This window comes from Bactrocera latifrons, unplaced genomic scaffold (genome assembly GCF_001853355.1).
Source record: "Bactrocera latifrons isolate USDA-ARS-PBARC rearing strain unplaced genomic scaffold, ASM185335v1 scaffold_228, whole genome shotgun sequence".
In the NCBI taxonomy this organism is placed as follows: Eukaryota; Metazoa; Arthropoda; class Insecta; order Diptera; family Tephritidae; genus Bactrocera; species Bactrocera latifrons.
The window spans coordinates 221,595-242,003 of NW_017535830.1; the positions used below are offsets into that span (position 1 = coordinate 221,595).

Here is a 20,409-nt window from a genome sequence, read left to right on the forward strand (position 1 = left end):
GTGTCAAAAGTGAACAAGCAAATAGAAACGGATATAAATTGGGAGCGAAGGCATAATTAAATTTCCGAGCAACCGTCACGTCCCGTATGCTCACTCTCTCACCTTAGTGCGAAATAATCAGTGTAGGGATAAGAAAAAGGTCTTAAATACCAATAAAGAAACCCAAATTAAGAGCGCAGCAAAAGCTCATAGAGTACATTAAAGCAATATTTATGCTAATTTTTGTTTTTATAGTGCGCGCATTATTAAGTGTCGTGTGAAATGTTGTTATGCGTAAGCAGCCTTAAATTCACTTTTATCTAATCAACCAAGGAGACTTTGAAAGAAAATCTTACTTCGAGCGTTTTCTCATAAAATTAACCTTGATCCCGGGTTTATTTGCCTTCGTTTAAAGCAAGAGAATCAAGTAATTTTGTAGAACGTAATCTAAATTTGAAATTTGTGCAGATATTACGCCCACAGCCACGTTTACCGAACGATTTTTAAAACTTTAAACATAAGCGCACTTATGCTCAGTCGACAAGCATATAGCTTAAAGAGTTAAATCAAATAATAACAATAACTGCTGACTGTTGGTTGCAAAAGCAGCCGTTTGTTTAAGCATATACCGCGCACCCACAGTTGCCATCGGCAGCCGTATTCATAATGGCCGACTTGGAGCGCATAAGACTGGTTATACTGGGCGGTGCTGGTGTGGGCAAAAGTTCTATCATCAAACGTTTCCTCTTTAAGACCTATACGGACAAATATCGCGCCACGGTCGAGGATCTCTTTAATCGAGAATATGATTTGGGCGGCGTCACACTGAAGGTGAGTAAAATCGAAGAGATATTTACAATGTTTACAAAAAGAATTAAACAAATCTATAATAGTAATATAAAAGGTATGATCTCTCCGCTAAACTGGACAAAAATTGGATTTACTAAGCTAAACAAATTTCTTTAAACTTTAGATTGGGCAAGTCTTTGAAGAGAAAATGTTGTAGTTGAAATTAAGCTTTTCTTTAGCTTTCCTTCAGCTTTTCTTCATTCAACCAAAACATTTTCTCTTCAAAGACTTGGCCAGTCTAAGGTTTAAAGCAATTTGTTTAGCTTAGTAAATCCCATAAACAGTTCAGATGCCCAACTGCATACTATATCAGTCCATAATCGAATTATCAGTCATCGTTCGTCCATTACTGTCTGATTTGAATTTATGAAATCGCGTGTTGCGTAAATGGGAGAATACCTCATCCCAAACTGAGCTTTTGTTATTGGGAATAGTGTCGACCTAGCCCCAAGGCATCAGCAGCTGATTCCTGAGTTAACATTTCCACATTGGGGTCTTTTGAAGCGGGGCAGCCGTGGAGGAAGTCGCCAGGAACAAGGGACTTCACTTCTGCTGGCTGCCAGCATAGAACAAGCATCAACTACAAAGATGCAAAATTTGCAAAAGTCATAAGCACGATAGCTCAGAAATATACAAAATTCGTACACATTGTTTATAGCAGAGACGGTAGGAACATAATTTGAATTCACTGGTCACAGCTCACAGTGCGGAAGCGGTCATAGTGTGGTAGCGGCACACGGTTGCAGAATGAGGCTGACTGGATGGCTTTCATTATTTGTGGGTCAAACGATATGAGTTGCTGGAAAAGGTATTGTGGACAATCTGAGGAATCCCTACTTCTCTTTAACTGCTACAAGTGCCTGTAGCACACCATCTCTCATTGCTAAGGACAAAAATTGGTCTTTACGTGACTTAGCCTAGCGTGCGTACCTAACATAACCTACTTGAATCTGAGTAGTTGTCCTGCTACTTTGAAATTTTAAATCTTCCCTTGCTTTAAATTAGCTGTAAGAGTTTAGACATTTCTTAAAAAGATAACTAGAATTTTCGATCGACATTCGTTTTCGTTATGTGAAAAAATGGATCAAAAGGCAAATTGCCGAAACTGAATCCTATTTTGAAGCAACGGATAAACGGAAGCGCTAAGTTCGGGTGTCACCGAACATTTTATACTCTCGCATGATAAAGTGATAATCGAGATTTCAGTCGTGGTTTTGAGCCGATTTCACCTATATATGGTACATGTCATCAGGGTGTTAAGAAAATATCATATGCTGAATTTCATTGAAATCGGTTGAGTACTTCCTGAGATATGGTTTTTGGTCCATAAGTGGGCGACGCCACGCCCATTTTCAATTTAAAAAAAAACTCTGGATGCAGCTTCCTTCTGAAATTTCTTTCGTAAAATTTAGTGTTTCTGACGTTTTTGGTTAGTCGGTTAACGCACTTTTAGTGATTTTCAACATAATCTTTGTATGGGAGGTGGGCGTGGTTATTATCCGATTTCTTCCATTTTTGAACTGTATATGGAAGTGTCTGAGGGAAATGACCCTATAGAGTTTGGTTGACATAGCTATAGTAGTTTCCGAGATATGTACAAAAAAAGTATTAGGGAGCGGAGCCACGCCCACTTTTCCAAAAAATTACGGCCGAATATGCCCCTCCCTAATGCGATCCTTTGTGCCCAATTTCATTTTAATATCTTTGTTTATGGCTTAGTTACGACACTTTAGAGGTTTTCGGTTTCCGCCATTTTGTGGGCGTGGCAGTGGCCCGATTTTGMCCATCTTCGAACTTCACCTTCTTAAGGAGCCGAGAAATACGTGTACCAAGTTTCATCATGATATCTCAATTTTTATTCAAGTTACAGCTTGCACGGACGGACGGACAGACGGATTTCATCTCTACTCGTCACCCTGATCACTTTGGTATATATAACCCTACATCTGACTCTTTTAGTTTTAGGACTTACAAGCAACCGTTATGTGAACAAAACTATAATACTCTCTTTAGCAACTTTGTTGCGAGAGTATAAAAAGTTGTTTCGAATAGTTGTTGCGGCCTTATAATCAGTGCATCACCCTTGAAGGGAATTTTGTTCAATTGAAAAAATAAAAACGAATTTTGCTTAGAAAATGTGTTTTAATATGCTAGCCAGGCGACCTCTTGCGTTCATATCTGTTCTGATTAGGAAAAACCTGTCTTGAGAGCAGTTAAGGTTACGTTTGAGTTCTGTGTACTATTGATAAATTTAAGTTTTTTTAGATGTTGTTTTGTCGAAGCCTCAACATCGAACATACTGCTCGAGTTCAAATTTCAAAGTCATTACAAATAGATAGGTTGAATGCTCTAAAGATTTTATTGTTTCAAAATCTTCATGAAGACTTTCACGATTAGTAAGAAGTTCATTTCTGAAATTTCAACCTTTGGCTAAACAATTAAGACATTATTAAGCCTCTTGCATATCCATGGTATACAATCTCGTCGACAATCGATGATTTATTAGCGGTTCTTACTCTACAATGGTACTACCAAAATTGCGAGTAAGCTGCAGGCAGTGTCAATGGTGTCACTGGAAACACGAAATAATCTGCGTCCCAAAATATTCGCACATTTCTTTGGCTTTATTGTTACGTGTTTGCAGTTTGCTCCTATAGCTTAGTTACTTAATTTCTCAACATGCAGCAGTTGTCTTTGGCTCAAATCTATTGCGTATGTTTATGACTGTGTATCAGGTTACAAAAACAGGAAATCTTCATACCATATAACGCTTCTAAGCAACATCAAGCGGCGACGCATATTCTGTTTAATTGAATTTCTCGTTGATTTGTTGTTTTTTTTTTTTTTTTTTTTTGTTTTTTGTGTCTATGGTTTTGTTTTTTTATTGTAAGCATATCTAATTCTTCCACTATTCACCGCCGTAGCAAGAGCAAGAGTGACTAATACAAGAGAAAGTCACGCTAAAACATCCCGACATGTGTACACATACATACTATATATAAAAGTACTTAACTACATCAAAGTTTGTCTCGTCACGTTGCGCACTGTCGACAAAGCCTAGTCACACATACACACACATTCACATGGAAGAGAATAAAGTACAGAACTTTTGTCTGCAAACATCTTCAATATGACACGCTCGACACGGAATAATTATATGGCGCACAAACACACAAGCACGAATGCATGCTTTTACCGTTAGTTGACAAAGTTGTCTAATAGATATTGGCAACTCTCGACAACACACAAATTAACAAATCTCCCGTTAAATATGTTGCTTGCACTGACAAGAATGTCTTTAGTAGAATATACAGTAGGGTGCCTCAGCTTTAGTCCACAGACATACTTTTCGCTTTGCTACCTGAAAATCTAATACTTTTTCCACCTAACTATTGTTTGTAAAACCTAAAACTTAGCGAGATAGGTATAGAATTATATATACAGAGATTTAATTGATCAGAATTAAGGTGCGAGTTGAATTTCGTATATCTCACTGTCTTCCTAGCGAAGTCAACAACCTGAAAGTTCCTCCGTAATGAATGCTGATTTCGCTTAAGATAAACTAAAAGGTCACTGACCACCGCATAGGTAGTAGTCCTCGAAAAGGGTTGTCAACTCGACTATAAATAAAGAGTTATTGACCACAGCAAAACCCATAGATCTCATGAAGAGTTCTTTGCACTCTACGTGTTGCGAATAAAAAAATTATTTTTTTAATAATTATTTGTGTTATTGTATATCAATATCATCGGCATACGCCAGAAGCTGTACACTCTTATAGAAGATGGTACCTTCTCTATTTAGTTCTGCAGCTCGAACTATTTTCTCCAGAAGCAGGTTGAAAAAGTCGCACGRTAAGGAATCGCCTTGTCTGAAAYCKCGTTTGGTATCGAACGGCTCGGAGAGGTCCTTCCCGATTCTGRCGGARCTTTTGGTGYTGYTCAACGTCAGCTTACAYAGCCGTATAAGTTTTGCAGGGATACCAAATTCAGACATCGCGGTGTAAAGGTAGCTCCTTTTCGTGCTGTCGAAAGCAGCACTGAAATCGACGAAGAGGTGGTGAGTGTCGATTCTCCTTTCACGGGTCTTTTCTACGATTTGGCGCATGGTGAATATCTGGTCGGTTGTTGATTTTCCAGGTCTGAAGCCACACTGATAAGGTAAAATTAGTTTAATTGACGGTCGGCTTTAATTTTTCACACAATACGCTCGATAGAACCTTATATGCAATGTTGAGGAGGCTTAATTATAATAATATAATTGCTATTCGAACTTCTTCCTGGTCGGGCAATGGAACGTCTGCTCCATCGTCATCGATTGGGTTCGCTTTCTCCTGGCGTTGTGCGTTCGCTGCCATTCAGCAGGCTGGAGAAGTGTTCCCTCCATAATTTAAGTATGCTCTGGGCATCGGTGACTAGATCACCTTTGGCGGTTATAATAATTAATATACAATTGGCAACCACTTATTCAAATATCGAATAGTGGATTACAAGAACTTTTTGGACGGTAAGGTTTAGCCTCCATTATAGTGAGGAGTGAGGAAAGTATGATTATTCCTGATTATAACACCACCTGTGGAAGACGTGCCGCCTCGCAATTCAAAAAAGTGTAAAGTTTAAAGTGATCTTTGTCGTAGCGTAATAATACTATATACAAGTAGATATACAACCAAGTGTCAGACTAAAACAACGGTCTTTTGCGATTTTATATCAGAGCATTTAATTTTTCTGCACAGAAATGAGAAGAAATTCACAAAAACATTGTAGATAATGAAATGAGAGATACTTATATATTTTATTTTGAGATTTTTCTTTGAATTTTATTTATGGCACTCTATGTCTTGCTTGTTTTCCTATTTTATTTTGCTTTTGAGCTCATTTCAACGCGCCATCTCCAGTTTTACCAGAGCAGCCGGCATCTTTTTTATGATTTGTTTCTTTGGAATTTATAAAATAATTCACTTGTAGGCCTTTCCATTGGTGGAGGGGTGGGCTGTATTAAAATTTAATCATCGCTTTAAGTCGTACATGTATTGGTACGAATTCATTTTATTACGTGTCTCCATATCCCACAAATACTTGTAGTTGTCATGTGAGTGTGTCGTCATGTAAACCAATTTCATGAAACTTTTCAGCCACATATATACGTAGGTTTATGTCCAGCCTAGTCAGCGGCGACGACGGCAGTTAGGCATTACTCTTACAGCCTTGTTCGTTGACCGCAAATGCCCGGACAGCCTATTTCATGCTGATAACGATTTAACAAGCTGCTGCGCGTCATGCCTCATTGCCGGCAGTCTCGCTTGGCTGGACACAATTTCGGGCCTTTCAGGAGCGTTTTATGGGCTTTCAACTGCGATTGCAGACACATATGCATTATAAATTGTACAAATAACACGAGTGTTTGTAGATAAGTGCCAATTTGCATGTATTAGAATTTAATGGCAGTACTAACCCAAACTGTAGTTTCATTTTGTTAATTTATATAAAATTTATTGATGTCGTTTAGCTTTAAATGCGGATATTTAGTCACTAAAGCGACAAATTTTGTGTCCATTATTATTAGCCTAGGAAAAAAATCAGCGAATATAGTTCTGACTCTGATGCAAGATGCATTGGCCTAGACAAAGTGAATTAGCCGTTCCGTGAGCGCTTGAAAGAGTTGGGTTCTTAACTTCGACTTCAGCCTAATGAATTTCAAGCCAGCGTTTGTACCTCCAATATCTCCGACATACAATATTTTGCTTCAAAATATGGCTCACTTCCAGCGAACTATTTTCAGGAAGCATTATCACGGCAACTGCTTGGCATAGAGTTTTGGTTAGATTAGGTTAGGTTTTTTCCCACAGAGAAGGTACGACTTTTCAAACTGCAGTGACATTTGTGGTGAATTTCTAAACAAAATTGGCGATGATGAATTGGTATGAAATTCCGTGAAATCAGTTAGATTTTTTGTTTACGATAAACTTTCCGCTAGTCCATCTACGATAAGTAATCCAGTTATAAATACTTATTTTATAAGGTAGCTGCCGCATATTGTCTCTGTTCTACGCAAATATATGCGACATTTAGTTCAGATAACGGCGGCGGCATAGACAGTTATTGGTTAGTTTTCATTGGAATATTGGGGTGTTAAACTGAGAAACACTGACATACTGACATATCTTCAAAAATCTCTATTAATAACGAGTTGGCTGGGAAAGGTCCAAAACGATATTGGCCTTCATTATAAAACAAAAGTAAAAGTAATCAACAGACTTCTTTAAAGGAGGTTGAAATTCGAATACCTATGAACGAAGAAGAAGAATAAGTCTTATAATCCATATTTTGAAAATATTTGCTAGTGGATTTTGTTATCAAAGACTCATATTAATTTTTCGACAAACATTACTTAACCATCCAGTGTTCTGAAGTATCGTGGAACAGTATAAACTTTGATATATTCATCAAAATTTTGTCTTGTTATTAAAGTTTTGTTCACAAGCAAACAAATTTAAAAATTAATACTTGAAAAAATTCAAGGTTCTAATAGCAATCAGTGGAACAACAGATAGAGAAGGCTATCAGCTTGGTTCTGCATTTCAATTTCACAAACAAATGAAATGATTTAGTTTCAAAATAGTTGTACCTGTTCCAGACTTTGCTTTATCTTTACCTTCAAGCCATCACACCACGGTAGAAGTGAAAGCAATTAAGGTAGGTGCACTACTTGGAAATGCTTTCTTATTCAGAGGAATATGCATTATATGTAAAAACAGTGCGTTAATGCTGGCTGTGAGCTCGATGAAAGTGAGTTCAAGAGTTATCAAATTGTGTTTGACCATTAGCAATTGCCTTAAATTATTTCCATATCAAACAGTTTTTGAGTTCCTGATCATAGAGGAATTGCTGGAAACTATATGGCAGACGAGCTGCGAAAGGGCACCGTTACTCCAAACTCAGACTTGGTCGATTTTCAAATGAGGCAAATAACTCTTAACACAATCTGAATTCACATCAATTTAATTCAGTTTCTGGATCATATATATACAGCTGTTGACACACAATTAAAACCGTTCCCTTTTTTTTGTAGGTGGTTAATGAGTATAATGATAAAAATTTTTAGTATACCGAGGAATATATTTATATTGCTAAAAGTCTTGCATTGACCGTGTTACTCTATTTACTACTAAATTCACTTTGTTTTGTAGTTGTGAAGTTAAAGCTTTTTTTATTTTATTTTTTTTTCCAAATAGTAAATGCGTTGCGGTACAGAAGGTGAATTAAGTGCGACAGTAATTAGAAGCAGTTGTTTAAAGAATTAAAATTCCTTAAGGTGTTAAATTTTTTTAATAATATTATTGATTTCTTGTAAGGGCGTGTTTCAAAGTTGTGGTTTAAAATATATTAAAATGTATTATTCAAGTTAAAAAAAAGTTATTTAAAAAAATAATGAGGAAACGCTGCAGTTGTACACCTACCCTTCGCAGCTTCATTTTTGACTTTCATCGATCTGGGAAGATGTGCAAAGAAATTTCGAATAAGGTCGAATGCTCAAAAAAATTTGTTTTAAATGTTCTTAAGCATATAAAGAATTTTAAAACTATTTCCAACGTTGAAACGAAGAAAAAACCCGAAAAAATTCAACAGAAATATACCACAGAATTACTACTGTCTCCCGAGGAGACCCCAAACAAGAGTTCCACTGACATTCAAGACGAATACAATGTCCAGATATCCAAAAGAATAATTGTCCGGCGTTTGGTCGATTCTTGACTTCATGGCAGGGCAGCACGCAGGAACCCACTTCTGACTTAAATACGACGCGTAGACTTTGTCAACTCTTATTGGGCGACGACAACAAATCAACGGGGTGTGTTGATGTAACAAAAATCAATCGCTGAGCTCATAATGGTGGAAGGTATATTCGTCGTCCAATAATTCAAGAATTTAATCCTCGCTATGTTTCAATCGTAGTTGAGTATGGTGTGGGGATGTTTTATCTGGAATAGTGTTGATCCACTCCATAAAGTTAATAATCATCCTAAAAAAAATGTCATGTTGTCATGGGCCGAGGAAAATTTGTCTGTTATAAGGAAGATAAAATTCAAAGCATATGGTAAGTTGACACAAAAGTTTTTTAACAAAAATTATATAAATGTTTTGGAGTGGGAATCGTCCATCCCAGACTTAAACCCTGTATAAGGTGTGTTCTAAGGGACTTTAAAAAGAAAAACAGAAAAAATGGGTTTTTCGGCAAAACCAATTTATTTGATTCAAAATAGTATCCTTCTGCTTCAATGCAGCATTTTGCACGGTCCAAAAGCATGTCGAACGAATGGCCTCTACACACCGCTTTTCTTCCCTGGGAAAATGCATTTTTCCGAAAAGAAAAAAGTCTCACGGTACTATATCAGTTGAATACGGGGAGTGATTAGAGGTTAAAATATGATTTTTGGTCAAATAATCGTCTTTCGAATATTGGATTCTGAGCAATTTTTGGTCGTCAATTAATTTGTGCGGAACAAACAGTGCACAAACTTGCTATAAATCGATGTTTTGGAGATATTCAATTTCATTTCTCTGAATTTAAATGATGATTTCGGCTGATTTTTGATGAATGATGACGCAAAGTTTCATTGGAATTTCCGGTGATCACGGATTTTGATTGGCACACATGTTGATCGTCATTTATGTCCCCACCACCACTTTGAAAACGTTGAAACCACTCGTGCAATAATCGCCGTAAACTTGTTTTATCAATTGAAAGGTTTCGGTAAAGTTTTGGTAAAGTTTTAGTAAAGTTTTTTGTTTTTAAACGTAATAACTTTACATCCAAGCAATGAAATATGATATTCTCACTGGATAATCGATAATAAGACAGCAGATTCTAATCATCATCATCATCAGCCATCATTGGGCGCTATATTGAAAAGACCTGTTTACTTTACAGTCCCACTTGTATGAAGGTTGCCAAATATTCCTTTACACACTACAAATCTTTGCTATATGCCCAGCAACAAATCCACAGGGAGCAGAAGGCAAAAGCGAATTGCGCGAAATGACACACGCGCATACATACGTTCTGATAAAGTACATGTTGCGTTTAGGTGTGTGTTGCCAAGTAAATTAAAATGTACATGTATGTGTGTGTGTGTGTGGCTGTCGATTTATGCCAAGTTGAGAGCCACGCATGTACAAATTTGATGAATGATACGTGCAACAACAAAAACAGTAGCAATAAGCGTGACAACTACGCGACCACGAAGTGATTGAAGTAGGTGTGCCAGCGTCGAGGGAATTAGCGCTAACGGCTTGCAGCTTAAAGTCGCGGTATTGCAAGTGTTTATGTGTGTGAATGTATGTATGATATACATTAGGGTGGCCATTATTTTCCAAGTTGAATTTGTTTTTGCAAAGGCCAGCTGCAGTTTCTTTTGTATAAAGTTGACATCAAATATCTTGAGCATTCATAGAAGAGATTATTGCATCCTGTGTTGCTCATACGACTGGTGTATTGTACAAATAGATCAAATTTTATACATAACTTTACGTAGTTAAGTGGAGTGGCTGTCTAGTGACGCACTTAGAAGGTTGACTTAAATTAATAATAATATTAATAATATAATTTGATATGCAATTCAGCGCAGATAACTGTCTGTCAGTTTTTGAGATATCGAACAGAAGTTGTGCACACTTTTTTTTCTCACCAATTACAATTTGTCGGAACCGCCGATAACAGGCTACTACAGCATACAGCTATCATACAAATTGAGCGATCAACCTCAAGTTCTTGTAAAGAAAACTTTTTTATTTGAAAAGGTATCTTTAGCACAGATCTTTATCTAAGACATCGCTATAACCTCTTAGGAGGGAGTTGAGATCGTATTACTGTAGCATATAGCTGACATACAAACCGATGAAAATCAAGATGCGCCTGTGAAGGATTAAAGCTTTTTTGCAGTCAAATTTAAAGGATTTTCTGGTTTATTTTAAATTAGCCATTATAGAAGTGACGTATATTTCCCTTATAAATTCCTTTCAAGTAGCTTTAAACACCCCAATCAACCGCCTTAAGGCAGATAAATTGTTCTTTTGTTTTTGTTATCTCCTTTTGTTTTGTTTTTAATTATTTCTCGGCTTGTATTCGTTCCTACTTGTAGCACAATTTCATTGCAATTAATTTAAATTTGCAATGCCAACCTCAAACACACGCACACCTAAACCTTGCACCTGCATTCACAATATGTCTGTACGCGTGTGAGTGTGTGTCTGTGCGCATAAATAAACAGCTTGAAATGTAGAGAGCAATCAATGCCTTTGTCGCATTTAAAATCACAGAATCACAGACCGTTGGCATAATTGCAATTAGTTGAACGCGTAATTGTTATTAATTGCAAAGTTTTCAAGGTCTCGGCCAGGCACGCAAATGCAATAAAACGCCTGCTCACCACAAACGAATAGAGAAGATGTTGTTCAACAAAAGTGAATTATGTAAGTAGTCTGACATTTTTTTTTTGCAGCAAAGAAACAAATGCATTTGCAACACTTTTTGAGATATTAAAACAATTATTTTTCATATCAAATCAATTGCAGGTAGCGCTGCGTTCAGGTGTTTGTCTGTGAGTGGGTGTACGGAAAATCTGATTATCAAGAATTATTAGAATATAAACTAATTATTTGAAGTGCTTTCATTAAAATTTACTTTTGAATGTAAGGAATCAGAACAAGCTCAATGCTGTTTTGAAAAAGTTCCTCATACGCCGTATACACTTGCAAATTTTTATACTCAAACTAGTACGTTAGTTCTTGAGATATCGATCTGAAATTTTGCATACATCCTTTTCTCTCCAGAAGACTGCTTATTCATTGAAACTGTATATTTTGGACTACTACATCATATAGCTGCCATACAAACTGAATGATCAAAATCCTCTCCTTCTATAGAAAACTCTTTTATTTGATAAGATATCATCAAGAAACTTAGCAAGGATTATTATCTCAGGCAATAATGTAATATCGGTAGAAATTACTCAGATCGGATCAGTATAGCATATAGCTGTCATACAAACTTAACAGTCAATATAAGATTTTTGCATTGAAATTGCTCTATTTGCGAAGGTTATTCTTGTTTAGTTAGCAGCTCAAAGTTAATATTCTTGTTTTTATGAATTCTAGCACTTTTCCTGGAAAAAATTTAATGGCAATATTGCGGCCAGTAGATCTGCTAAATACTTAACCATTAAGACTCATATTCAGGCGAAAGGGCCGAAATGTTTATTTTGTAGCGATTTTGGGGTTAAAATGTTCTAAAATGTATTTCTCATCAAATTTTGCGGTATAACATATACTTGACTGGGGTAAAAGCTAACACTCTTTGACGCGAAAATCTCTCAAATGCACCAAATATCTTTTTAGTATACTCGGCAGCTAATTTTAGATTCTCGGCAATTTAGTAGCTGGTTTTTATACCAATTTGGAAATGTGCCATGACAATAATCGATTAACTGTTTCAAATTCATTTTCAGGTTCATCAATGGGTACTTATACGTCATGTATGCGTTACATATTTGCATCGTAGGTATTTTTTTAGCGTCTTTATTTTTGCTTTCATATAACGAATTACAATAATATATCCAATAACAATAGGCCTGAAGCAGTTTTGACATCGATATACACTAGTACTAAAGGTCACTCATACGCCATGTTGTCATTGAATTTACCGACCTTTTTAAACAATGCTTCTGCGAAAAGGCCCTCTGAGAGAGCAAGTAAACTAAAATATTCTAAAGAATTATTTATCTTAAAATTTCACTGTATTCATACGACCTGAGTTATTATTTAAGTAAAAATTACTTGATATATTTTGCACGCTTATCGTTTTTTTTAATATTACTATAAAACTTCTCGTTAGTGTGTGCAAACTATATCAAAATTATTCTCTTCTTATATTGGCAGGTTGACATTTTAGACACTTCCGGTGATATGCAATTTCCCGCTATGCGCCGCCTCTCCATTGCCACCGCCCACGCTTTTATGCTGGTCTATGCGTCTACGTCTGCGTCGAGTTTTCAATGTGTCAAACAGTGTTTTGAGGAGATACGTGAGCAGCGCGCCGACTATCAGGTGAGTTTAATGGTTTGTGAATTGCTTTCAAAAACAATTACAGAACGGGGGTTGAGGGGTATATAAATTATATTTATCATCTTTTAAGATATTTGACTATGTGGTTGATGGTTATTCAATGTAAATTAAGTGTGGTTAAACACGTTTTTTACTTACATGTAATTTATTTCTGCCATTTCTAATTAAATTGAAGTTTTGTTTGAACTGAGTATCTAAATCTGAGCGGTTTTTAAGGAAAGCTATTAGCTATTAGCATCTCATTTATCGATAGAAGAACCGTGAGGGTCTGAATTTTGTCTTCAACTTCTTGAATTTTTCACTTGAAAGTTCCGTAGTTCTTTTTTATATAACTCACATGAAGCAACCTCGATAGAAACTCCTGAATTAATGCTCCACTTGAGGAAAAAATAAACATCTCATTAGACTTGAAAATCAAAGGCGATGCCCTCCTAGCATCAATCCATCCGTGGAGAGTCTTTGTATTACTTCTCCAACGACTCCTATGTTTTCAGGAACGCTGTTGCAGGAGCAGAGTTTCGGCTCCTGCTTCTCGGAGCCTTAGAGCGCACTGCAATGCATCTGCCACCAGTATCCACGAGTCCAGTGTATAAAGTGGCATTAAGCTATATTTTTGGTATATATTTTTAGCAAATGTGTCCTTTGTGACCGCCCTCCGCCAGGCAAACACCACACTTTCGTTGTGGAAAAGTCATGAAATTTTCATTCATTTATTTCTACTTACAATTGCACCTTTTTACACATACATACACTCACACCTAGAAGTGTGTCAATAGGTGTTCTTATGTTTTGTTGTTGTTTCTATACATTTTATTGTTGTTCTTGACAGCCAATATGACATTCGATGATAAGCGAAACATTCTGTTAACTACAATGGAAACTAATGTGACATAAGCAGAGCAGAAAATACAATGCTGAATGAATAAAACAAAACAAATAAGCAAAAGAATAAAGAAAAATCAAGCAAAATGTTCCTAGGTTGGAAAATGTCACTTATCAGTGGGAATTGTATTATAGACTGTTTAGAGTGACAACTGACAGTTGCCAGTTGACGGTTAGATAAACAATTAATCTTAGAAATTGTTCAAGTATAATTGATTAGACTTTAATAGCAAAATGATTTGAATCAAATCTGGGAGGCATAGATCTCCATATAAGTACTTAATATAAAGATTTTAGAATCTCTAGGTGACTTTCGACCATTTATTGCGGATAATGTGTGAAAATGAAAAGTCAATTTGTACTTGGTGGTTGATTCGTTGTTGAAATGGCTTAGAAGCTTCTTAACGTCAGAAGTAGACCCAAAGTTCCGCAATTGCCCGACAGAGGTCGATCGCATTTAAATAAAAACTTTGATTTACATTCCTAATATACTATACATATTAAATTGAGATTGGCCTCGTTAAAGGTGCATCGGTTTACGGGTTTTAAAATACTGACATTTTTTATTGCCCTATTCAATTCTAAAGTACCTTTACCTCTAGATCCGGAGAGTAGTTTCGGAGATACAGCCTAGAGAACTTGTGCGCTCGAAGTTAGCTAGACTTGACGCGGTCTTTTTCTCGAAACTATGTTTTTGAAATCGGTTGACAAGATTTCTTAAGAACTGAAGATTCACAACAGGAGAGAAAACTGTATTATCAGATACGGGAGCAACAGTTCGGGAAGGAGTTCGGCGATCTGCAAGCGTACGGCAACCGATTGAAACAAAAAGTACCAAATTTAAATAAGCGGCATACTTCTCGTCGGATGAACGCGTTGAAGGCATGGGACGACAGCGAGGAACGGAAAGCAATAAAAGATTTATTTATGAAAACATATTTTATATATATAGAATATAGTAGAAATATAAAGAATTGGACCGACTAGATCTCGAATGCGAAAAAAAGGCAGCGGAAGAAAATTTTAATTATCAAGTGTCGACAAGCAAAGGTGCATATTCTGGACAAATGGCGAAACCATGCAAACGCAATAATGAATTCACGACAAATGAACAGACTCGTGCTGAACAAATACCGCACCCACCAGATGACGAAGTTATCGTCCGTGGTATTCCCAATCCAGCACTAGAGGAAAGAGTGTTTAGAAATATGAGAGATGCTGCTCGATGGCCACGTGCTCAAACGGATGCAAATCGAAAAGGGGTTTCACAATTAATGAAGTTACCAGAAGGAAATACAAACAAAACAACAAACTTCTGACTTCAAACTCGACCACCAAGGTTTAACTTTTTCTCATCGGAGAAAATCACCTAAACCTAATAGTAAAGTTTTATGTAAGGAATATAGTGTAGAAGTTAGGGTGTAGGAATATAGTGTAGTAGACCGTTCCTGGATGAGTTGGCTCTTCGAAAACTGAAATATGGGTTTTTGTTAATTCAAACATTTTAAGCGTTGTTAACTATTCAATGGCAATGACTAGCAGATACTGATAGTTGTTCGTCGGGATGCTCCCGTTTTTATAGTCGTATCACCGAGGATATTACTTTTATTTTTCACCTRCCTGCTGGGTGCAGATAGAAAGGCGTACAAATAGTTTAAAATCTTTAAGGCGTATTTTTGCCAGGCAGTTTTTACACAAATCCTCACACATTTCGTATATAATTAAATYTTAAGAATATTAGTGCTTCATAACTGAAGGTTAACGTCTAAGTATCTTAGTGATAGTTCATAAATGAAGAGCTTTGAATTACTCGTAATCGGACAACACCCTCTGTATTTTTGTTTTTTTATAACAGTTTCTTTATTTTGAGACATATTATGGGTATTTATGTATATTTATTTATTGAGATACTTTAACTGTTTTCGTTAGTATGCTTAATATAAGAGAAATCTTTTAGAAAAGGGTTTGATTTTTGAGCGGCTTTGSCGTSGTTATTTTTGTTTTCGGCTCGTTTTTTCCTCCATTCCGATGATTGTTGACTTGTTTGCATGCCAAACTCATAAACCAATGTCYCACCAGCAGCTTTAATGCTCTCCAATAATGTAGAATCCAACTGTWTTGTCATCTTTTTAACACCTTACCTTACCTGATGTTTTTCATGCATTTTTTTTTTATTATTTTCATCAGTTGAAGATGTCGAACGTCGTCCAGTACGGGACATGTCTTCAACGATCTCCATCTGCGAAGGCTTTAAACCACTTGTTGGCTTGAGTTTCTAATAAAAATGAAACACTGTAAGCATTTTCTTACATTCGCAATTATTACGCAAATGATATTTGGTTAAAAATACAAAATTTGAGATGAAATCTTTCTTAGTTATTGTTTTCTATTGTAAAAATCGCAATGTATACCACAAAAACTGAACTGGTAGTTCAAAAATCTATATATTAGGTATACGGGGACTAAAAGAAGTATTAATCGGATTCAAGCCATTTTGGATATATACACATAATGTTATCAGGAAAGAATTATCCCTGTGTTTCAAGTACATATCGTACACATTGAACGATACTTTTGGTAAAAAGTCAACTATATTTACTGGGGTACACATGTTCGGTAGCTTGGAACTTGAAAAATTTTGGTTAGATTTAGACAGTTTTTGGTCATCAGCTGGCACATTTCAGAGACACTGTTCGTGCAAAGTTTTCTCTCGTTATATTAATTGCTTCTTAATTTGTACACATACTGGAAAGTTAACGAAACAAATGATATTTAAGATTGTATAATATAGAAAGAAGGTTGTAGTGCGGTTTCGCCCATTTTGGCAATGTAATATAAGAAAGTTAGGACTTTTAGCTTTTAACCAAATCATTTTATATAGAGTAGATGTGGTTATCATCCGAATTCACCTATTTTCACGCTGTCTTAAGAAAGATTAAAATAACTGTGCAAGTTTGGGTGATATGGCTTGAATGTTTGGGAGTTATATACATCAAACTTATTAGAAGGCGGGGTCGCGGCCAAATTTTAATGAATTATGATTTTAAAACCACGATATATTTCTCTCCAAATTCCAAAACAGACTGGTAGATTTTTATTTAATGCTATTTCACTTACAAACTAGACTAATGTCCAGGCATTCTCAGAACTCACATACATCACTACAAACGTATAAATTAACTTAACTCTTTTACCTTTCTCTTTCTTTTCGTGTCATAAATTGCGGCTGCCAAAGGATATACCCATTGTTATCGCTGGCAATAAATCTGATTTGGCCAATACACACCGAGAGGTGCGACTGGAAGAAGTCACGGACTGGGTCTACTGTGAATTGCCGCGACTAAGGTGAGTTCGGTCAAATTTAAATTTATTTATATCCATCCCATCTGTGTGTCTGCTTCTATGTGTGCTTGCGTGTGTGTAACGCAGATGTATTAAATATTTTCAACCATCATAACGGCATATTTTTGCGATTTAAGTGTCTGTAAACACAAAATATTTTTTTGGTACATCTCTCATTGTTGTTGTTTGCGCTATGGCGTCGTCTCGGTTTGATTTATGTGGTAAACTCGAAACGACTCCTACCTCCTGCGGTCGGTAGCACATTCGATTATCATGTACGAAATTGTGTTCTGAATAAACATGTACATCAAAATGAAAAAATATTCGTTTATTCGAACTTAACGGTTGTGGGTGTGCGAGCGTGTACCGATTTTCAATTGACTGCGCTACAGCTATGCAAATTGGCTGAATAAATATATTGTAGCCAATACTAGATAATATGCTTGATTAAGCATAAGAACGTAAACGAAATAAATTCTGCAGTGTGTGCGTAATGCATATACAGGGTGGTTCATATGGTAATTTAAGTATTTATTAAAAAACGAGTTTGTAACCGGCTTCGTAACATTACGAGTACAATATTTTTATTTACTTTTATACATTTTACACATAGTTCTGAAGATTTTTTCTTACCAAAAATGCCTTAGATGGGGTTCAGGGTTCTTTGATTCTAAGTTTGCATTAAAAATTAATTTTTTTTTTTTTTTTTTTACTTTGAAATTAAAATATGTATTTAAATTCTCAACTTTGCCAAAGTTCAGATATATGGAACAAACTTCCGCTTCAAACCCCAACAAAAAGTATAATATGAAACTATCTACAAGTGTATTATGATATATAACTAGTAAAGAGACCTAAGTTCGGGTTTGGCAGAACATTCTCTAAGACCAAAAGAGACTAGGGTGATGATGATGAACTAGGACGAGCATCAACATCAACGCGTCGATTAAATAAAGAATTGGTGCTTGATAAGCGACGATTAATAATCAGAGATCTTACTGGCATCATTGGAATATTAAAAGGATCACTGCAAATCGCTTTGATCCCAAAATCACTCACTTGAAAACAGCCGAAAACAACACGACAAAGCAGGTCAAAAATCAAGGTTATATTGACTATTTTTTCGATTATCGAGGCGCTGTGCACTCCGAATTCCTGCCAACCGGCCAAAATGTCAACAAGGGATACTAATTGAGTATTATACGTCGTTCCTGTCTTCTTGACCACGTTAATACAGTGAGAAGTGTCAGACTTTGAAAGATAAATAAAGAATTTCAAAATTATGAACAAAGACTAGGGTAATTATTGCCTTTATTTTAACTACTGTTATTAGAGCGAAATTTTCTCTTCATATCTATAGGATAACGTACATATTGGATTCACGTAAAAATATGCTCTTTGACTTTTATAGATTTAAATATCAATGAACATCCAAAAAGTTATATCCTTGAGGTCATTTTCATGTGTGAAATAGTTAAGCAGCAATCTCAATGCTTCGAAGTTGACAGGGAAACTTATTTACAATTTATGGGTTGAATTTAATCACTGTGTGGTTAACCTGAAGTACTGGGAGTAACTATGGACCCCAAATTTAATTTTAATCTTCATGCATCTTTAAAGGTTTTTAAAGCTAAAAGCGCTCTTAGTTTTGTTAAACGTTGGTCTAAAGAATTTAGAGATCCGCTTGTTACAAAAATGCTTTTAACATCTTTGAGACCTATACTGGAGAATGCTTTTATGATATGGATATCATTTTTATGACGAGAAGTTGGAGTTCGTTCAAAATTGTTTTTACTTTTTTCCTTAAGCCGCTCACTAGGCGTAGGAGAATGCTTGGTATAATATTTCTTGTAAAACTTATGAGTAGATTAGTCTGTAGTCCATTGCAGTTGTCTGATATTAATTTTAACATTGTTCTTAATTTTGGTTGTTGATATGTTTGTTTACGTAGCTGAGCAGCTTAAGCTCGCAACGCTTAAAAATTCTCTTAGCTCTTAGGACTCGGCTAATCGGATAATCGTTGGGTATTGGGGCTGATTGATAGCCCTAAAGTGGGGCATCGCTTGATATAGAGACTGCGTGATAGAGTAGTTTGAGGGAGGTTAGCGCATCTACACAGAATTGTGTGATGTAGAAGGGAGAACACGCCATTAAAGAAGCAAAAGCAGAGAGAATAAATAAAATCATACGCGAGCTCTAAAAATATAATAAATCTAGAATATATCCGCATCTTAAATATATGCGACAGTACTCTAATTTAACTATTTATAGATAAATTGTGTTTCAAGTCAATTGTATGTAAATTTAATTATTACAATGTGACCAATCTAATCAAAGGGGGAAAAGAACTGTTAATCGAGGCGTGTATATGTGTGTTTATGAAGGTAAAACGAAAGTGTGTGAGCTGACATCTGTTGATATGAGCCGCAGTTAATCGGATTTCCGCGCGCACACATTTCTCGGTTGTTGGGTAATTGCTTCGCCGCCAGCAACGGTTGCAGCTGCGATTGTGGACTCGGTGCAATCAGTGCAAAGCATTCGCCAAACAAGTAATGCAATGCGGTTGCCACTAAGCGACACCCCTTTCTCTCCATTCTTCGCCGCTCTGCTCTTTCCTCTGTGCGTGCATGACTGCTTTCCAAATGCCAGCGAGCACGCAACAAATCAGCAGACCAAGTTAACAGCAGAAAGAAAAAAAAATTATAATAATAAAAACAAAACAGTCGAGCTCCAACTGTGACTGTTTAAATGTGGCATCAACAATGCGGTGGCGATGGCAAATAAAATTAAAATGCAAAGAAAGTGGCCGTTAAGAAATGGAACTGTGAGGAAGTTGCGCACGTATACATTCATATACACATACCTACATACACAAGTTAAAGCGAGAAATGCGCGGTTGATGAAATCAGCAGAGCAAACAACCGCAAAGGAGATTAGAACCAGTTGTTCCTGTTGCAGTATTTGCAGCGCCATAGTTGGTTTGTAATGGGCGAAATGCACGCCAAAGAGGAATTTATAAGATCAACAGGGAACCTTGTTTGAGCCACTCTCGTCGATAGCGCTGCATTTAAAGGCCTTGTCAAAAAAGGCCTTGCGGTATTTTTATTGAATTTTCAATTGTTCATAAATTTTTTTTTTTTTTGTTGACTCATGCCCAGCTCTTGACCGCTGCTACGGCTGCTACTATGCTGGTCTCTTTCGACCAATTCAGCGATTTTATCGCAATTTTCGACGA

General features: G+C 36.3%; 1 protein-coding gene across 1 annotated transcript in view; it reads left to right on the plus strand.

Moving 5' to 3' along the window:
* Positions 1–247: 247 nt before the first annotated feature.
* LOC108968740 (GTP-binding protein Di-Ras2-like) overlaps positions 248–20,409 on the plus strand; it is a 59,952-nt gene continuing 39,790 nt past the window's right edge. The window contains exons 1-3 of the mRNA XM_018932945.1: positions 248–810; positions 12,765–12,932; positions 17,068–17,177. Of these exons, the coding sequence (XP_018788490.1) occupies positions 646–810; positions 12,765–12,932; positions 17,068–17,177 (443 nt within the window). The 5' untranslated portion in view covers positions 248–645. The remainder of the gene's footprint in view (positions 811–12,764; positions 12,933–17,067; positions 17,178–20,409) is intronic.